This window comes from Arachis hypogaea, chromosome 18, assembly GCF_003086295.3.
Source record: "Arachis hypogaea cultivar Tifrunner chromosome 18, arahy.Tifrunner.gnm2.J5K5, whole genome shotgun sequence".
Taxonomy (NCBI): Eukaryota; Viridiplantae; Streptophyta; class Magnoliopsida; order Fabales; family Fabaceae; genus Arachis; species Arachis hypogaea.
This window is the reverse complement of record NC_092053.1, coordinates 12095265-12115858: the sequence shown is the minus strand read 5'-3', so window position 1 is coordinate 12115858 and position 20594 is coordinate 12095265. Positions and strand designations below refer to the sequence as shown.

General features: G+C 35.4%; 3 protein-coding genes across 4 annotated transcripts; 1 reads left to right on the top strand and 2 right to left on the bottom strand.

Moving 5' to 3' along the window:
• The first annotated feature begins 3291 nt into the window (after positions 1–3291).
• Positions 3292–3642, top strand: LOC114925763 (uncharacterized). The gene has a single exon (XM_029294872.1). The coding sequence runs from the start codon at positions 3292–3294 to the stop codon at positions 3640–3642; it is 351 nt and encodes a 116-aa protein (XP_029150705.1).
• Positions 3643–3749: 107 nt separating this feature from the next.
• Positions 3750–6036, bottom strand: LOC140181237 (serine/threonine-protein phosphatase 7 long form homolog). The gene is made up of 6 exons (XM_072224765.1): positions 5959–6036; positions 5058–5114; positions 4693–5012; positions 4220–4513; positions 4055–4109; positions 3750–3935 (listed from the first exon to the last, which is right to left on the bottom strand). Exons 1-6 carry the CDS (start codon positions 6034–6036, stop codon positions 3750–3752), a joined length of 990 nt encoding a protein of 329 aa, XP_072080866.1.
• An 11367-nt stretch (positions 6037–17403) lies between these two features.
• LOC112771821 (uncharacterized) lies at positions 17404–19934 on the bottom strand. 2 transcript variants are annotated; one of them, XM_025816640.3, is made up of 2 exons: positions 19004–19934; positions 17404–18102 (listed from the first exon to the last, which is right to left on the bottom strand). In XM_025816640.3, coding segments are annotated over exons 1-2 (663 nt in total). In that variant the 5' UTR covers positions 19666–19934; the 3' UTR covers positions 17404–18101. The 2 variants fall into 2 exon arrangements, with proteins under 2 accessions (XP_025672425.1, XP_072081280.1); XM_072225179.1 differs by having other exon boundaries at positions 17404–18098.
• Positions 19935–20594: the final 660 nt, after the last annotated feature.

Below are 20594 nucleotides of genomic sequence, written 5' to 3'. Positions count from 1 at the left end.
AATAATAAAGTATTAGAATTTAATTAAGGTGTTAATTTTTTTCAATCAAACTAATTTTATTTAAAATTATCCTTTTTATCTTAAATTCTAATGTTACACTTTTATTTTAAATCCTAAATTCTAAATACTCCAAATGAGATTTGAATATTAAAAATAGTTTTCTATACTTTTTTTATTTTTGTTATATTATATACAAAATTGGCTAATAACTTAAAAAGTACTACTTAGATTTAATACGAAGTCCTCGCTCCTCATATTGCTCCTTAAATCACTTTTCATAAACAAAAGTTAAATTTAATAAAGTCTATATTGTATTTATGTTTGGTTTATTTACAAACACAAAAAGGTTGTCATATTGAAATATAAACCAGCCAGAAATAAATCGGCTCAATTTTATGGTTATGGAGGGCATGTGTGTGCTATGCTTGGATATGGAGTTAGGGGGGACTACACTAATATATAGAACAGATTTTTGTCAGTTTGAGCTGAAGGAATTCGGACCGTGCGTGTTCTTTGGGTTGGTATTTTTTATTAACAAATCGCAGGTCCGAATTGATGGGTAATAAGATAGAAATTCGAGTAGAAGAATTCGGACCCAACGAATTCAAAACTAAGGAATGGGAATGCAAATCGCACGGTCCGAGTTCTTAGCTGAGAGATTCAATTGGAGATCATTGAACTCGGACCCTCCGTTTTGTGAAACGGTTTGGTAGAAATCTGATGGTCCGCATTCAATCTTTTAATTTTTTTTTTTGTTCAAGTTAACCTAGTCGTAGGGTTCGAGTTCCTTAAAGTTGGTGATATAAAAGGGTGAAGTGAAGTGGTGGGACATTAACTGCGTCTTCCTTCTTCTTCTTGAACGGCTGCGTCTTCCTTCTTAAAAAAACTCTCTCTTTTTTTCAGTTTTGATTTTGATAATGTAGTATCTAAGACTAAGGTTATGCTTCTTTTGTGGTGAGTGAAAAAAATGAGTGACAGAGTATTGCTAAAAATATTTTATTTTGGTCAAATTTTGTTAGAAACGGTTGAAGGAGTAAAATTTATTTGTGAAAACCCAGTAGATGTTGTTATTCCTTTTATTATCTCATTTGAGGAGCTCAAAGGAGTAATCTGTGAAAAAATTGGTTCTGAGAGGGCAAGAAAGATATCATGTATTCTATACAGATATCCCATACCGGTGTTTGGTGGATTCGTACAGTATCAAACCAAATATGTGACGGACGAAGCGAGCATGCAGGAGATGTTTTCAATGTATATTGAAAACTGGTCTCAGATCTCGTTCATCGAGTTGTATGTTGAGTTTGAACAATCTGAGGCTGACCGGAATATTCTACAGGAAGATTATTATAGTGACAGTGAAGAAGAGTTCGAAAGCAACTATAAATTTGTTGTTCCAGATGGTGATGAAGATCAAGGTGACAGAACCATGGAGCCAGATGTGACACAAGTGGCAAATGCACTCGCAAACAAAGTGCCGTTTGAGGAGTCATCATTCATGCGAGTTTTAGACTTGGAAGCCATGCATGTTCCGGAATTTTCAGAATATATGACTGCAGGTACGTAATCGTGATAGAAGTGTTTTTTTAGTTAGACATTGATTGATTTATTACTAATTTACCCTTTTTTAGCATTATTTAATCATGCATTATGTGTCGTAGTTGTAAGGATCCAACCGGTCCTCGACCCGTTAAGGAGTTTTTTTTTCCTTTATATGCTTAAAGTGTTTATTAGGAAATAATATTTAAGTTGGCTATGATATGGTTGTAGCAAATTGCATGACTTTTTAATTATTATGTGCACAGGTTCGATCTATTGTACGGTTCAAATGCCATGAACTGGACAGGACCGGTGCGGTTCGGTTGGTTTTCCGGTCGATCCGGCCGGTCCGGTTTTTTATATTTGCTGTTGATGTGCTTATTTTGTTTAGCGTGACATCATAACATGTTGAAGGTTTTGATTTATAGCATACTGGATGCAGTAAAATTTGATTTACCTTTAGAATCGGTTTTGAAATATCTGCGTATTAATGAGATTTATCTTATGGCATTTGTCCCAGCAGAAATTCCTATCGTCGCAGATGGTGAATTTGCCGTTGGGATGGAGTTCAGTTCCAGAGAAGCTGTTATTAAGGCGGTAAAAGAGTATACCATACGACGAAGCATAGACTACCGGGTATATGAGTCTGAGCCGTTGACATTTTATGCCAAGTGTACACAGTATGGGTCAGGGTGTGATTGGCTTATCAGGGTTAGCTTGATCAGCACGAAGTACTGTTGGGTTATAAGGAGGTATAATGGTAGCCACACATGTACTACAGCCACCATTTCACAGGATCATTCGAAGCTGGACTCTATCACAATTGCAGAAGCAATAAAGCCACTGGTTGAAGCTGACCCCTCCTTAAAGGTAAAATCGGTTATAGCAGAAGTGCAATCGAAATTCAACAACACCGTTAGTTACCGGAAAGCATGGTTGGCTAAGCAGAGGGCAGTAGAAAAAATATTTGGAGGTTGGGAAGCATCGTATGAAGCGTTGCCTATATGGTTTGAGGCCATGTGTCACAAGGAGTCATCAGCTGTTGTCCATTTTGAGACTATGCCTGCATATCAAGGCGATGACTTGGTGGGTGACATTCGGGTACTGCATCGTATATTTTGGAGTTATTACCCTTGTATTAGGGCATTCAGACATTGTAAGCCAATTGTCCAGGTGGATGGGACTCACTTGTACGGAAAGTATAAGGGTTGTCTGCTTGTGACAGTTTCACAGGATGGCAACAACAATATCGTCCCGATTGCGTTTGCTATTGTTGAGGGAGAGACTTCTGAGGCATGGCATTTTTTCCTTAGTAACCTCCGTCAACATGTTGTTACTCGGGATGGAGTGGGTCTAATATCTGACAGGCACGAGTCCATCAATAAAGCTGTGGAACGTAGTAACGGAGCTTGGTCACCTCCTAGAGCTTTTCATATGTTTTGCATCAGGCATATAGAGTCCAATTTTATGAGAAAGTTCAAGGCACCGCACCTACAAAAATTGGCCGTTAACATCGGTAAACGTTTACTAAATTTAATCAAATTATTAATAGAATTGCCTTAAATAAATCTATTGAACTCAATTACTTTGCTTTCTATATGCTTTGATCTGCTAGGATATTCCAGGACAGTGCGGGAGTACGAAGTGCGTTACCAGGGGTTAAGGGACCGCGGAGAGGCGTACACAAACTAGTTAAACCGAATTCCTCGCGAACAGTACGCATTGGCCTTTGATGGCGGGTACCGATGGGGTCACATGACGACGAATCTAGTGGAGTGCATCAACTCAGTTTTGAAGGGTGCACGCAATCTTCCTATTACTGCTCTTGTGAAGGCAACATTCTACAGGCTAAATGAGTTGTTCACCCGTAAAAGAGCAGAGGCGGAAGCTCGGATCAATGTTGGCCATGTGTTTTCTGAGATAGTGACATCGAAGTTGCATGCAAACCAACTTGCATCAGGAAACATCCAAGTTAGTTGTTTTGACCGCCAGAATGAGGTATTTGAGGTTCGTGAGATGCCAAGTGGACTGGAGTTTGCAGTTGATCTACGTAGCCTTCGATGTGACTGTGGTGAGTTCCAGGTGGACCGAATTCCCTGCACGTAGTGATACCTGTTTGTCCAATGCATCACCCAAATTGAATGAGTCGGTGTCATGGCCCAGTTAAGGTTTTTAGGTCCAGTCAGAACCTCTCCATGCGCCTTATCCAAACTCTATTCCTGAGTAGGTACTCCCTGAACGAAACCAAACTGTCGCCTGACCCTATCGGTGGCATGCCACTCGATACATTCAAATGACATCAATGGTACTGTGGCGCTCCAGACAACCGATTGCATGTAGATTTCAGCAGGAATTATGTTCGGATCCACACGATCCACAGCATAGGCAACCCAGGCAAACTGGACAAATAAAGGAAACTCATGATTACAACCCACAATTCAAATAACAATAACAATGACTGATAGTTTTGTCGAAGCCCAATATTCCCAAAACTAATACTTCTTTAATTAAAACACACCTGGCCTTCCTGAAGTTCATCAAAGGCCTTCCTAAAGTGAGCTAGCTTCAGAAATCTATATCGTTGGTCACCACGCTCCCAGTTAAGCTACCTAATACGATGTCCTCAATTAGCTCAACTGAATCTTAAATATCAAGAAACGGATAGATTGTAACATAATATTACCTGTTTGCTAGTGGAAAACTGCGGGGTTCTCTAGGAAACGGCGATATATAGGGCAATCGGATCCAAGCCCAATCGAGCAGAAGTGTTAGTGGACCATCTATTTCCTTACAGTTATAACGAGATGCCCTGCATAGCGCCCTGTAAAGGTGTGCTAGGCATGCCGAACCCCAACTAAACTGTCCAATATTGACAAAATCACGAAGCAAGGGTAGAAATTTCCAGTGCACACCTGCCCCAGACTTATCCCCAAACAGTATCGTCCCAATCAGCAACATAATGTGACACCTCACATACCTAGTAATTAATGACAATCTAGTATTATAACATATCTGTAGCATTATATAATACAATGGTTAATACATTAATAGAAAAATATCTAATCTAGCATATTAGGCAATTATGAGACAATATTACATAATCCAGATGGCTAGTACATCAATAAGTTCAGCAACATAATATGACACCTCACATACCTCTGTATACTGATTTCGTCAGTCAATTCTAAATTCTCTTTTAGATTCCGCAACCATGTCAGTTTTATGCAGCTTGATCTACAGTCCTCCTTACGAGGTGCAACCCCAAATTGAAGCAAACACTCCGCCTCCATGGCTTCAAAACTACTCATTGTCATCCCTGTGACTGGAAGACCATCTGTGGGAAGACCAAGTATTAGAGCCACATCTTCAAGAATCACGGAACATTCACCAATGGGAAGGTGAAACGTGTGTGTGTCTGGGTGCCAACGTTCGATTAGAGCATTTACCAATGCTTTCTGACACTGAACTATCCCAATCTGAGACACATGATAGAACCCGGTAATTCATAAATGCTCCTCCACCTTATCGTTGTACCGATCCAGAGGAACTGGGTGGTTACATGTCAACATTCTTAATTTCTACAAAAAAACATAACAAATTACTAGTCATATTATAATTATCAATTACTAACTTCCCATCATCAATCATTTCACTAATTCCTTATATAACTAATTCTTTTAACTTCTAAAATTATTTAATTAATCCTTAAAATTATTCATAATTACAAATAAAATTCATTACCAATACATTTATTCTTAATGAAAATTCTCAACAATATTACAACATCTTAAATAGTATCTAATACTAATTACACATTTGTTAAACATTTTCTCCTCAATAATAAAAAATATTAACAATCAGTATATGCCATCATTCGTATTCTACAAAATTTTAACATTCATATTCTAAAAACTATAAACATTGTCATAATAAAAAATCTAGCATGGCTTAATTAAAATAATCCTATTAATTATTCAACATTAACATTTTCTCACTCACAATAACAATAACAATAACATTAACATTTAAATTCTTCGATAACAGTTATAGTTACTTTTTTAAATAAACATTTAAATATCATTAACTAACAAATAATTATACTCAAAATTTATAAAAAATTAAAAAAAAATAACATTCTCTACTGAATAAGAGATCTATTTACTTCTTCTTTTATTACTACCGAAAGCTTTCCATCAATAATAATGATAATGTTTTCTTATTAATAATAATATTTCTTATTAAAAATCTGTAAAAAAAAATTTAGAAAAATCTAACAAATATTGAAAAATTAGTCATAATCCATCTATTTTTATATTTTTCAACTGCATTTCTAACAACAATTATAAAAATTAAATTCTTAATATTAATAATTATAAATATAAAAAAATTTGTAAAATTTAAAAATAATTGAAAAAAACTTACATAATCAGGATCACTGAGATAATGAATAATATGAAGCTCAGATCGATCAACATCTTTAACTTTATATTTTTTGGGCATTATTTCTTCTCCTCCACCATGCAAAGCTCAGCTTCAGAAAGGAAGAAGAAGGTGTGAGAGTGAAGTGTGAGTGATGGCTTTGGTTTTCGGATGGTGAGGGAGGGTTAAAGTTGTTTGTTTCTTCAAAAAGGGGCACCGTTCGGGGATAAAGCAGAGAGCGACGCGTGTTCAGTGCTTGACTGAACTCGGACCGTGCGATTGGTTTGAGTAGAAATCGGACGGTCCGTAACGCTATGCAACTTGGAGGGTCCGAGTTGGGCAGTGGCCTCAACAGACTACACGCTACTCGGACCGTGCGTCTTGTGACTCGCACTCGGAGGGTCCGAATTATTCCCCCTGACACCACCATTCTGTATAGCACTCCCCTCCCCCATATCAGCGCACTACACCTTCGATGGTTCTATATGTAAATTAAAAAGCGAAATAAATCTCTGTCCACTACATATAATTTAATGGGCCTTTAATAAGAGAATTTATCTTTAACATGTTACCAGGAAACAGCATTTTGGAAGCTACTAATTTTTATCTTTTGATTCTAATTAATTCAGACGTGTTACAAATACAATTTTTTTCGTTTACAAGTCATACAAGTTAAGCCAAACTCAATAAAAATGAGAATTACCGGTACGAACGTGTAAACACGTGCGCTACTCAACAGTTTTCATAGCACGCTCACTCACAAAGTCACCATTATAAAAGATGCTTCTTCTTCTTCCTCGATCAAAACCACAACCGTCAAGATTCAAACCACGTCCGAAAACTCTGAAAAATTGTCAAAATCGTCGCCAACGCTCAAGGAAATCAACAAGAAACTTCAAAATCTCCATAAAAAAAACCGAAAGATTATTTAAGGTATTGTTTCACTAATCTTCGAGGTTTTTCACTTTTTGTTTCTCATTTCGAATGCGAAACACTATATCGTCGTATTCCTGTTTGTTAAGTAGATTCATTATGTGTTCTTGGTTGAAAATAGATATTACCATTCTCGTCAAACTGTTTAATAGGTGATAACTGTTTTACGTTTTGTTTAATGTATATTTTAATGTGTTTTTGTGCATGTTTACATGTTTGGAACTGAGTTTGTATAAATAGAAACTTTCACTGTATTTCAAGTAAATTCAACTGTAACTGGTGTTGTTGTTCTTGAATTTGTACTTGTGGTTCTGGTGTCATTTTATGCATATTTGGTTGACTTGAATATCATTTTGAAATCATATAATGTCATGTAACCCAAAAAATAATAGAGGTGTATGTGATTGGTATTTGGGTGTATATGACTGATATTTGGGTGTATATCAATCGAATTGGAGTGTAATTGGTGCTATTGTTCTATACCTAGTGTAACTAGAAACAGAGTATTGTCTTGTGCTTTTGGTGTCATTTTATGCAGGTTTGGTTGACTTGAATATAATTTTGAATATAATTTTGAACTAATATAATGTCATGTAATTCAAAAAATAATAGAGGTATATGTGACTGGTATTTGGGTGTATATGGCTGGTATTTGGGTGTATATCAATCAAACTCGAATGTAACTGTTGATGTTTTTTTATCGATTAACAATATTTTAATTTATTCCTTACAGTAAAAATGGCAAGCAAGAACCCTGGTGGAAAAAAAAATACAATGTAAGCACACATATATCTTAGACTAACTCAATTTTTCTTTGTATAAATATAGCTTATTTAAATGATTTTCGTTTCGTTTCTTTACAGCAAACCAAAGATTTGAGATGCTCAACAAGACTATTGAATAAAAAGTTCCAACACATGAGAGAAGAAAAGAAAGTCATCGTCTGGGAATTCGGATTTGATGGTTTGATGCACATCCCACCGATAAATCTGCCACATAAACTCTTGAAGCAGTTGGCATATAGCTTCAATGTGGTAATAAACAAATTGGACACCCGGTACGATGAATTGACCATCAACCCCAAAAAAATAGGAGTTGCACTTCGCTTGAATGCATCTGGTAAATGATTGCACAAAACCTTTATACTTGCATTCTTTGTAATCTATTATTCTGAACTCATATTATCTCATGTAATAAAAAAATAAATTGAGGTGTATATGGTTGGTATTTGGATGTATTTTAAGTGAATTAGAGTGTAATTGGTGATCTTGTTTTGCTGCTTCTGTAGGGGACCTATTTCCAGAAAAAGTTAATTTAAAGTTATCTAAGGAGGAAAAAGAAGTTTTTAGAAGGTTCCAGGGCAAAACATTGAAGAATCTGACGGATGAGATGATGGATATTGGTGTTGACACTGATGAAGATTGCCTTATGTTTAAAAGGGTTTTCATCCTTTATATTCAAATGGCGTTCTTGTTGTCGACAATGATAAACAAAATTTCTCCGGTCCACATGCCTCTAATTTTTTGCCTGGACAACATAAGGGAGTGGAACTAGGGTGGCTATGTCCTCGAATTCATCATCAAGGGCACAAGCGAGCACCACTTGAAAAAGAAAAAATCTATTGATGGCTGCCTCTATGCCTTGATGATTGTATACTTTCATGAAACAAAACACAAAAACAAGAATGCAGATGCAATCCCTAGACCGTCCTGGATGAGGCATTGGAATAGGAAGTTACTGCTTCAAAGAATCAAATCTGAAATTGAGGGTCATATGGTAACTGAACAGAATCCTTTCTCTAATTTGGGTGTATTTGTTTTATGTACATGGTGTACATTAATATTTTAACTGTTTTAGGGCATCGTCAAGAGGGAGGAACTGAAAAAGAAATTGAAGACAATGAAAAAGGAAGAAAAGAGGGAAAAAAAAGAAAAAGACAAAAAAGGGACATTTCATCGGAGAGTGATGTTTCTATTTCCTCTGAGTCTGAACAAGACTTAGAGGAACCAACAAAAACAAGAAAACAACCAACCAGAATAGCAAAAAAGTAAGTAATATTGTTGGGTGTATTTTGTCTTTTTACGGTATTTTTTGCTAATGATTGTTTGCTGTCCAGAATGATATCAAAAAAGAAGAAGCAGACTGTAGAGGATTGCTCTTCGGAAAACGAAAGTGGATCTGATTATGAGTAAGATTCTGAAATTGTCATTGCATTCCTATGTTTCTGTTTATATCAAAATTTTATGTAGTAACAGAGTGTTTCTCATTTATTGTCAGAAGTGAAGAATCGGAGCCAATAATAAAATAAAAATCGAAGAAAAAAGTACAGACTCCACCAAAAAGTATGCATTGCTTTCGGGGGTATTTTATCATTAATTTTGTTGTGTTTGTGTGATTGATACTTCTTTGATTTCCAGGACGCAATCCAGAAAAAGAAAGTACTTTGTTGAGGATTCATCATCTGAAACTGAATTCGATGATCTGTAAGATACATTGTAAAGCTATCTTACTCTTTTTCATCAAAATTTTATTTGTTAACTTATTCTTTTGTATGTACTGTCAGAACTGAAGAAATACAACAATTTTTAGTGAATCAAAAAAAGAAAAAAACAAATGAAAAGGCTGCACAAGAGTATGTTGAATTTGGGTGTAGATTGCCAATTTTAAGGTGTTTTTGTTGCTGATGATTGTTTTTGCTTTTCCAGGATGCAGGAAAAAAGGGCAAACATACCGGAAGCTAGGCTCCCCTCGACAGAAGCTCACTATGATTTCTCTGAAACGTAAGATCCTTTATTTGATAAAATTTCGTAGATCCTGATGTAATTAAATAGTCTACTTTTACTGAATGATGTTTATTTTGTCCTTAGAATGTCAGAGGTGAACCTGGAAAGTGAAAATGATCCTATGTTTCAAACACAGACGGATCAAAGCAGTGTAAACAAACCAAGTGATAGCATGTAATTTTTGTTTCTATTTCCATTTGCTTAATTCTTGTGTTACCATCTTCTGCTTCTGATTCTGTATATATTTTTTTAGAAAAAAATCCTTTAATGTTTTATTCAAGAAAAAAAAACAGGAAAAAAAAGAAAAATCTGCAACTATGTAAGTTCTCATAAAACAGAGGCTGTGTTTTTATTCAATGCTTGAGGTGTATTCTGACATGATTTTTGTGAATTTCAGGTTGGGTGTAGAAGAAGAATCATTCAATGACCTGGCTTAACAAAAAAATATCGTTGTTCGGAAAGAGACACATTCGCAATCTGAACCGCTCGAGATGTGAGTTTTTTAACTAAATTTCAACCTTCTAATCTTCTATTTTAAGAGAGTTTATTAACTTTTTATTGTTGTCTTGGTTAGAGTTCTGCTTTAAATATGTCTACCTCCGTTAGAGACGAGAGCATCAAGCTCTCTGTAGAATGAACCAACCCCTCCAAAGTCTCTGAGCGAAAAAATTAGAGAAGAAACAATTAAGGGGTAAGGAATAATATTTGGTTACATGTCTTTTATATAGAGGTGTATTTGGTTTTTATTTGGGTGTATCTCTTGTGAATTGAGGTGGAATTAATTTTTTTTCTAATTTAAAACATTTTCTTTAGTCGTGCAGCACTCCACAACCCCATCAAGCTGCTAATGGCACACCCACAGAACCAGCAGCTCCTTCTAAAATGTAAGTTTAACACAATATAACTCTCTTTTGATATCATCGTCTATTCTTATTCTTATAGTATTTTGTACGTCAACATGCAGTCAACCAGCCCCTCAAGCCACTGCTGCATTGATGATGATGGCCAGGGCAGTATCCTTTGTACCGAAAAAATTTCCTACGCCATCATTCAGCCTTGGCTTTACTGATTCGAGTCAAGAAGAGACACTGAATTAGGAGGGGCGATCGGCGTCTGAAAAGAGAAAGAGTCAAGAGAGCCCGATTCTGGTTGAAGACTTAGAGGAACTGGTGGAACAAGTTGCAAACGTTTGCGGCAGCCTTGAATTTTGCAGAGGATAGAAGTCCCTCGCTCCAAAAGTTTGAAACTCTTGCGAGGAGGAGTGAGGTGTCAGGCGACCTCAAAGAAAAGTGCTTCCTCTGGACCACTAATATAAAGACCTATAAAGATGGAAGCATTAATGAGTGGGAGACAATGTGCATCCTCAATGCTCAACAATCGATGGAGATCTCAAAAATCCATTTTGCATCTTTAAAAGCTGATACACATATTGAAGCTGAGGTAATTTTAGAATAAGATTAATGATTTAATTATGAGTTGTGATTGCAATATTGATATAATTAATTTGGGTATTTTATTTTTCTAGATTGTGATTGCAATGTGTCTAATTCTTAACGAAACAAGAATCAAAAGATTTGAATAATAAGTTTATTGCCTGCCCCTTGATATTGTGGTAAGGTGTATTAAGCTCAAATTTCGGTGTATTTATGTAATGTATTGTGTGTAGTAACTATTTCTTTCGGTGTTATACAAATTCTGCAGAATATGGCTTTGGAATCATGGCGGTGGCGAGTTCTTACATTTAAAAAATAAAAAGCCCTTCGATATTCAAGACTACAAAATGTACATCTCTTATTTGGATATGAAAAAATTGTCATCCCATCCATATGTACGTTTTTGTTTCTAAAACTTCTTATCACAATTCTTTCGTTAGGTGCCAATTAAACTAAAAAATTATTCTGTCTGGCCAAACTTCAGATATTTGCCCCGGTTTGCTATGGAAAATATTGGTGGATATGGATGATAGATGTTAAAAAGAGAAAATTTCATGTCATCGACCCGTATCACAAAACTTGTCCCTCGAAAGAAAGAATGAAACTTAATAGATTTGTTGTAAGTTGATTTTGTTTTCTCTATAAATTTCTTGGTTTCTATCTGTTGTTAGCAATATAGGAATTGGGTGTAGTGCTGTTTAATATAAAGTGTATTATTGGATCATTTGGGTGTAATCACGTTTTAAATGTAGTCTTTCTTATATTTTGTTTGTTTTTTTTGTTTTTGTTTTTAGGGCTATGTGATTTCTAGAATGAGGGTATTTGCCCGTTAAAAGGGATGATTAAATTGAATCGCCATATGTCAACATTGCGGGCCAGAAAACGAGGTATACATCTTTCTCTCTGAGAAATTTTGTCTTTTCTCTTACTGTCCTATTTTATTTTGGTTTTGTTTTTGTTTTTATCTTCGACTGTGCGGTTTATGTAATGAAATGGCTCGAGATACTTGAACCGGAAAACATTAAAAATGGCAAATATGACTGGGAGAATTGGACGCAGGTAATTATGTTTAAAAATATATAACTATGTATTATTTTGCTAAATTAAAAGAGTTTAATGAAAAGAAATTTCTTTAAACTGTAGGTGGAGGTGGACCATTACAGAGTTGAATACGCTTTGCGGATTCTGTTTCATGAGATGAATCAAGAAAGAGATAGAGCCATTCGAGAAAGCGAAGCAATCAGATTGTCTAAGCCGTCTGCAGCATTGTTGAGTCCATATTGTCAATTAGGTTCAGATGATATTGACAATGATTAGTTTACTGTGTTTGAATATTGTATAGTTCGTGAATATCTAATCCAACCTTATTATAAATTTTGTTTGCATAAATAAACTTCTATGGAGCTGTCTGTGTTGTATTCAAAAGGTGTTAATTACATGTTCAAAAAAATCAAGGGAAACAAAGATTAAATATACTAATACGCCGAATTCCTTTTATAATACACCCAAAAATACCGGGAATACACCTTATTGCGTGCTTACACATTTCTCTTTAAAATCTAACCAGGAGTTATGACAATTCAGAAATTTGAATTGTTACCTTCCTTAGGTATTGAATTGTATATGTATTATAAATTTAAAACAAACAAATCCCTTCAAGACACTAATTTCCAACACAAACAGCAGCATCTCAATATATATATATATATATATATATATATATATATATATATATATATATATATATATATATATATATATATATAAAAGAAAATGTAAAAAATAAGAGCATGCAGAATACACCAAAAAATGTTCATCGATACACCCCAATAGTGTCACACTACACTCCAAAACTTGTCCTGTGCTACTAAATCTCTGAACTGATAATTCATAACATGTCCACGATATTGGTTGGAATTTGATTGCACCACGAATCCGCCATAAAAAAGGTTCAACTGCGAAAAAATAAACTCATGTATTAGTAAAACTATTAACAAAAATAAATTCAATTACCCCCTGTTTAAAGAATATCACTTTTACCTCGCTTAGAGCTTTCGTTTTCTTTTTCTTTGAAGCATTTGCAATCTGTTTTTCTATCTTTGAACTTAGTCTATTTTTGGGACGTCCTCTTGTTCTCACCCATGGAGGGCTTTGAAGCTCGTTAATAATTTCTAAGTTAGCATCTTCGTGAGACAACGAACATGTCCCCTTGCTTTTGGCTTTGTGTTCTTGCATTTCAACCATGACATTATGTAAGCCCGGTGCAAAATCATAGTGAGCTCCTCAGATTCTGATGTAAATTCACATATATTCTGCAAACGAAACACCAATTCGTCAAAATCTCTTGCTTATTGGCTCCAACAGAGGCTCTCCGTGGCTGCTCTTGATGTGTCTGTGTCTCCTCTTTACGTTCTTGCTCCATCGTTCCAATATTTATCTCGGTGACACTTTGTTTACTCATTCAAAGCTTAATATGTTTAGAGCGTGACGGCATAATATCCCTATCGACTCGAATAATAAGCATTGGCATTTAACTTCAGCTGCTACCGTGTTGTATGTAACTGCAAACTTGTTGAATATTGATTTGAAAACTTGTTCTACAACTTCGTATACCGTATAGCCTAAAGCGGAGTGCTTTGATCTTGTGATGCAATTCACATTTTTTCTGAATTGTGCTTGGACTTCCTTAAACTTCTCGTGAGTATACACGTATTGAAACTGAGCTTCTATTGAGGATTTTATTGCACACGGTATGATAGTATAAAAATCTGCAGCATTCGATTCTCTCTCTCTTTGTTCCCTGCTTCCTAGGCAATTGTCGTAATGTTTGACGAATTAGATATAATGAACTTGTTAAAAAAAGTGTGCATGCTCTCGCTCCTTTGTGTGCTTCTCATCCCGACCTAGAAGTGGTGATCGAAATAAACTGGAATCCATAAATGATGGTCTTCGAAAAGCTCTACAAAAAATACCTAAATCAGAACTAAGATACACCCAAAAACATACAGTGTACACCTTTGCTGCAGATTTAAAAAACAAGATTACATGAAAGCCACTTGTTATCCCCAAGACCGTACTTCATCAAAAAATCATTCCAATTCCTATCGAATGATTCTTTCGTAAGAGAGTTCCAAACAACATGGCTCATCTCTTGTTCGACTACTTAGTGTCTCTTGTAGCCGTTTAATTTGCTTGGAATCATCTTCATGATGTGTCAAATACACCACCAGTGAATTGATGTTGGCATATAAGCCTCGATAGTCCTTTGCATCGATGCACATTGATCGGTGAGAATGCCTTTTGGAGTATTTCCTCCCATGCAACAAAGCCAATATTCGAATAACCATTTGAATGATTGAGTATCCTCGTTTTTCATCAAAGCACATCCGAGAAGTGTTGACTGACCGTGGTGATTCACCTCGACAAAAGAACCAAAAACCAGATTATGCCTGAATATGACGAAACAGAAAAGAATAGTTAAATTTGCCGAAATAATATCTCTCTAAACCCAAAAACAAGCAATGTACACCTCTGTTGCAGATTTAAAAAACAACATTACCTGAACAGCATAAACCGAAACTGAATATTACTTGTTTGTATTGTATGTGGTATCGAATGAAATACATCTCCAAAATACTCACAAGAAGCCCTGCTCCTTGATCCACCCAAAAGGCAATCTTAATCGACTGATCGACATCGAGTTCGAGCTCGAAAAAATTTTTTTGATTCTTCTCTTTCATTCTTAATAAGTATTTTCCAAATTCTTTTGCATCCTCTAGTTTCGAAACATTCCGCACTTCTCTCATGATGTAATTTCTCACGTCTTTTTCGATAAAATTTAACTCGCGGTGACCCCCGGTTGTTGTGAAAAATGATTGGTATGTTTTACTTGGTCTGATTCTGGCTTTCTCGTTATTCTTTATTGTACGATGCACGGACATGCTTAGTTCCCTGTGCTGTTTAAGCATCTCTGCTTGATTTAGACAACAGGGATGTGAATGATGCAACACGACCTTCGAAATGATCCAAACATCAATGTCCTTCAATATGTGTATATAAATTCTTGCAGGACAATTTAAACCAGCTGAGGGATTTGTCTTCTCGGTCGGAAATATTTTCGATTTCCATTTCCCCTCTCTGCTACATGTAATCAATTGGTTCTTAATTTCATTACCCTTCTTATTTGTGCTCCGAACTTTTGTAGAAAAAACTGCAGCTTTCGAATAATCTTTGTAGAATTTTGCAGCATCTTCAAGCGTGTTAAAAGTCATCCCAACCTTTGGAACAAACTCCTCATCAACATCACACAGAAACGGCAAAATACACCCAAAATAGTCCATAATGCACTATATTAAAAGCTAGGATAAACTATAGAATGCAACAACAACTATTGAATAAGCATCAAACAGAAACTAAAATAATTCAACTGTAAAATCTTAAACTATAAACAAACTATATTGTCTAGATTCAAACCACACCTCACTACTTGATTCGATTCAAAACAATAATACAATTCACCCTCATTCAGTTGAAAAGTCAGAACCTGTAAATACACCGAAATCTCCCTTATTACACCCAAATATGTCTGATTTATCCCAAAAAAGTCTGATATAAAATGGACTGCAATGGACAAATTCATCAGACAACTACATTATATTCAATTCAAACAATCAACAATGAACAACAATTTTCACAAGCAAGGTTCACAACATTATTCTCCTAGATAATTATAAACTACTAACGAAAATATTAACTGGAATTCAACCACACCTCAGGCACTTCATTCGATTCAAAACAATAATTCACTTCGCTCTGGTTCAACTGACAATCTGAACTTGAATAATTCATTATCTTCAGAAGGATTTCAGAGCTTGATTTAAAAAACGAACGTAGAGAACAAAGTAAATCGAAAAAAACGAAGAAAGAGAACACAGGTAGAAACGCACGGAAACAACGAAAGAGAACGCAGAGAGAACAGACAAAAACGAAGGAAGAAAAACGTAGGCGAAATTCGAAAAAAGAAACGAAAAATTCTTTTGAAAAATGAAGTTATATATTCGCGTGTTGATTGAAATCTGTTAAATTAAGAGGCACTTGAAATGTGCGTGTGTAAGACGCGCGCGTGAGGGTGATTTAGGGAAAAATGACTTGTATGGACTTGTATGGTAAAATAGCTTATATATGGAGAAAAATTATTAATTAATTAATGAACTGCTGTGTAGGTTCAGTTTATTTTGTGCAAGACCCGTGGTCAATTTTCATTTCCACTAGAAGTTCTAGGGATGTATATGGGTTGGGTGAAGTCGGGTTCATCTTGACCTGGATTCGATCCTAAATAATGATTAGGTCTATTTTTGAGATTCTTATCCGGCTCTAGATTCAGTGAAATCTTACTACTTTCAGGTCACAATAAAACCGGGTCTAAACCGGTGAAATCCGGGTCTTGATAAACTTTATGTCAAAAAATTATGATGTACTTATTTATAAAGAAGAAAAAAACATACTTATTACCGAAAAGTCGATATCCATATTTGAATTTGAATTTGTCCATAAATTCTAATTTCATGCTTCTTTGATCTATTTTCTAATTCAACAAGTGTGATTACAAACAAAACAATAAATTTATAATTAATATAACATAATATTAAAATTAATTTAAAACATATATATCTTTTTAGTCCCTTTAGGGTGTATATGGTCCAAGTGAAGCTGGGTTACTGGGCCATGTACACCCCTCTACTTGCTTCGCGCCGTGTGTTTCGTTGCACTAGCTAACACCTAGTACCTTCGTTGCATACAAAAAACCGAAGGGGGAAAAACCTAGAGCGAACATACCCTTAGTTAATTAGGATTGAGAAAAAATATAGCTTGATTAAAATTATATTGCACATTTGACATGTTAAGAATAAACTCTTAAAAATTTGCTAATATATTTCACCATTATAATTGACTTATATTTAATTTCAAATAAATTGTCATCTATTTATAACTGAATTTTAAAATCTTCGTGAAATTTAAAATATAAGGATTAGGATGATATTTTGTAAAACAAATAACCACTAAAAAACAATTTATAAACTTTGCATTTGAGAATTATTTTAAGCTAATTGTTTTTCAAAAATACTACGAACTTGTGTATAAATATATATTATTTAATTTAATTTTAATATATACTTTTTATTTTAATATATATTATATATAAATGACTGATTTACTACCCGACACATTTTTTTTATTCTATTATGTTAAAATAGTTTCCATGAATTTCAACAATACTACAATATTATGTACGCATGATCTTTGGCCATAATTAGAAGATTTTTAGGAATATAAGTAGGTCACACAACGGGACAACTACCAAATAGCCTTGGCTGAAAACAGTTAAGAAACAAATTGCTACAAGCAAAATCAACGATTGAATCTCCTCTCAAACAACATATGATCAAAGTATAAAAACATGCCCTTTAAACAGTTTAGCTGGAAAGAAAAACAAATACATATGTATGCTGATACTACAATCTATTGGGAGGTGTTAAGAAAGGGCCAAATTCACACCAACAAAATGAATAACTTGGGTGTTAAGGCCTCTTCCTTAGCACAAACAAATCTAGTTATAAACTCCGAAGATATGTGTTGAAAAGCTACCACATGGTCAGGTATTGTTTTTCATTGATTTGAGATTTTCCCAACTACTCACATGAAAATGGTTAAAATAATCTTCATCTGAAGATAACATCCGAAAGCTATTAGATGATTTGATATGGTTAATTAAACTGTTTGACATAATACGTGTCCACATCTTAGCTATTATTTTCAGTAAAGACTATTCTAATCATTTTCACATGAGTAGTCACCTATTTCATGTTGTGAGAAGTGATGTCAGTTCCAGAGGGACAAAGGATACATCATATGATGCATGCAGTGAATTGGCAGAGAGAAGAACCCTTTCAAGTGCATTTATCTTCGTCCTCAGGAAAATAATTCGAAACATAACCTGTCTGTTACAAAGACATAAATCTCCTTTATTTTCAACAATAGGCAGACTTCAATAGGGAAAGAAGAAAACACCAAATAGTATGGCAAACACCTATATTAAAATCAGAACACATTACACATGTTTGTCATTCCATCAAATTATAGAATTAGCATGTACTAACTCGGTGTGCAAAGCAAAATGAGTACCTAAAACATTTCTTGTTACCAATATGGAAGGTTGTATGATTGATAGCAATTAGCAAGTAATGTGATCAAATTTTAGCAAGTACTTGAATGTAGCCCAATCTAATAAAGGCATATAAATAAGATATAGCTCATTACAATATGGCAAGTGGCCAACCCACTTGATAGTACAAAAGTCAACTTATTAGGCAAATATCTAAAATAACCATGCCACGACAAACATTCATAAGTCATAACTAATAACTTAGTAGCTACAAAAAGTTTTCACAACTAAGGCAGCCGTTACAGGTCTCATTTCTCTGTACAAATAGAAAATAGTTGGTTCGGATTACATATCAACACCAGAATTAGCAAAACCAGCAGGTAGTTTCGAACCATATTAACAACCAAAGTTACTATTATTGGAAGATAATTAACTTAACATCTACTAATAAAATTCACATCAACCAAACCAATTACTCTAAACATAATCCACATAAACAACCAAAGGTATTATTGGCTTGATGATTCCTAGTACCTACCAGTCTACCACTATGACGTTCCACCAAAATCCAAGAAACGACAAACCCACAAAACCAAAAAATGAAAAAAATTCTATAAAATGTCAACGCCATTAAAAGGAACAATAATTGGCCAAACAATCCACAAAAAAATCCACATGCACAGTAACTATTGAAGGGAAATTAAAAATTAAAAAGTGGAAAAAAAAAAGAAACGTACCATCCACTTGAACTAGGTCGACTCCCACTGGATGATCTCGGGCGGCCCATCAACCCGGCATCCGACCCGCCAGCCCTCCTAATCCTCTCGTATCCGCCAGACTTGGGCCGCCCATCTTCCCCATACTTGCCCGGCGACCCGACATGTGCACCCCTCCTATAGTTCAAATCCCTGCCCCGGCCCATCTCCGGCCCAGGCGGCACCTCCTCCACCTTCGGCACGTACCCGGGCCGAAGGTGCGGCGGCACAAACTTGTCGGGCTTCGGAGATATCAGCGGAGGCGGCGACTCCACGTGCACCGCCCTGTCCTTGAGATTGGGGCCCGATAGAACCGGGCCGGATCCGGTTCGGCCCTGGGGACGAAGAGATATCGCGTCGGAGGGTGGTTGATCGGGAACGGTTTGGATGGGGGTGGGTTGGGGTTGTTTGGAGGGGAGTTGTGTGGGTGGAGTGATGGGCTTGGGTGTGGGTCGGGTCAGGACGAGGATCCGGCCATGGGGTTTGTTAGGAGCAGAGACAGAAGAATATGAAGCGGAGAAGGAAGGGGAGGAGGAGGGGAGAGAAGAAGGGGCGGCGGTTTTGGGCGTTTGATGGTTGGAAGAGGTTGTTTTGTCGTAAATGTGGTTGAAGTTGATGGAGGTGAACTTGTTGTTTTTTGCCATCCACCGCCTTCACAAATCAAAATTTACAGAGATTATGTTGCGATCCACAGATGGAGGAGGAGGCTGCAACCACAACTATAGCAAGAGCAAGAGCCAGAGCAGAATGATTACCGAATACCGATTAAGTGATTATGTTTCTTTTTTATTTTTTTAGTAATCAATGGGCTCACAGCAATCTCTAGGCCAACCGTCACAAGCCCAACTTCATTGGATCCGGTCCAAAATATCTATCAACTGTTTTTAAAAAAGCTGGATTGATTTGATCCGTTTAAATAGAATTTGGATATGTGATAAATTAGTCATTAATTTGTTAAAAAAATTTTGTAAAATTAAGTTGGGTTGGTTTAGTGGTTAGTTTATTAGTCCGTTTAAATAAATATCGGGATAGTAATAACTTAAAGAGACTATAACTTAGGTGTAGAATTTTGAGAATTAATTTTTTTTTCATATTGAATTTTAGATTTGGACTTGAGGTTCAAATGCTTTCGTGTGAAATTTTTGAATTATTTGTTAAAATAATGATTTTTTTTTTTACATTTTTACTTGGACAGTAATAAAGGTATTTATAAAAGATTTTGATACTTAAATTAGTAAAAATTTTAACAAATTTAAGTAAAATTATATTGACAAAAATACCTGAGTATTCGAAATATTTATAAAATAGTAGATGATATTTATAGAATAAAAAATTACTATCATGTTTGAATTAGTTATCACTTTAATGGTGATAACCTAAGTAGTGACAAAACATTTAATTTGTTTCCCAAGTCATATCGGATATGAGTTTCAGTGACCCGTATCTTCTGTTAGTCCGACTCATGTGAATGAGATCGAGTAAATTCACAAAGTGATATCTGAGATTCACGAAATTACCTAATTTGATATGTGAGATCCCAATTTCACTATAGCGGTATCTCAGTTAATGCTCC

Coding starts and splice junctions, on each gene's coding strand:
- LOC112771821 (XM_072225179.1), bottom strand. CDS start 19,665: ATGGCAAAAAACAACAAGTTCACCTCCATCAACTTCAACCACATTTAC. Junction 18,099..19,003: donor CGACCTAGTTCAAGTGGATG/GTACGTTTCTTT, acceptor TGTAACAGACAG/GTTATGTTTCGAATTATTTT.
- LOC140181237 (XM_072224765.1), bottom strand. CDS start 6,036: ATGCCCAAAAAATATAAAGTTAAAGATGTTGATCGATCTGAGCTTCAT. Junction 4,514..4,692: donor GACGAAATCAGTATACAGAG/GTATGTGAGGTG, acceptor ATTAATTACTAG/GTATGTGAGGTGTCACATTA. Junction 4,110..4,219: donor AGTTTTCCACTAGCAAACAG/GTAATATTATGT, acceptor CCAACGATATAG/ATTTCTGAAGCTAGCTCACT.
- LOC114925763 (XM_029294872.1), top strand. CDS start 3,292: ATGACGACGAATCTAGTGGAGTGCATCAACTCAGTTTTGAAGGGTGCA.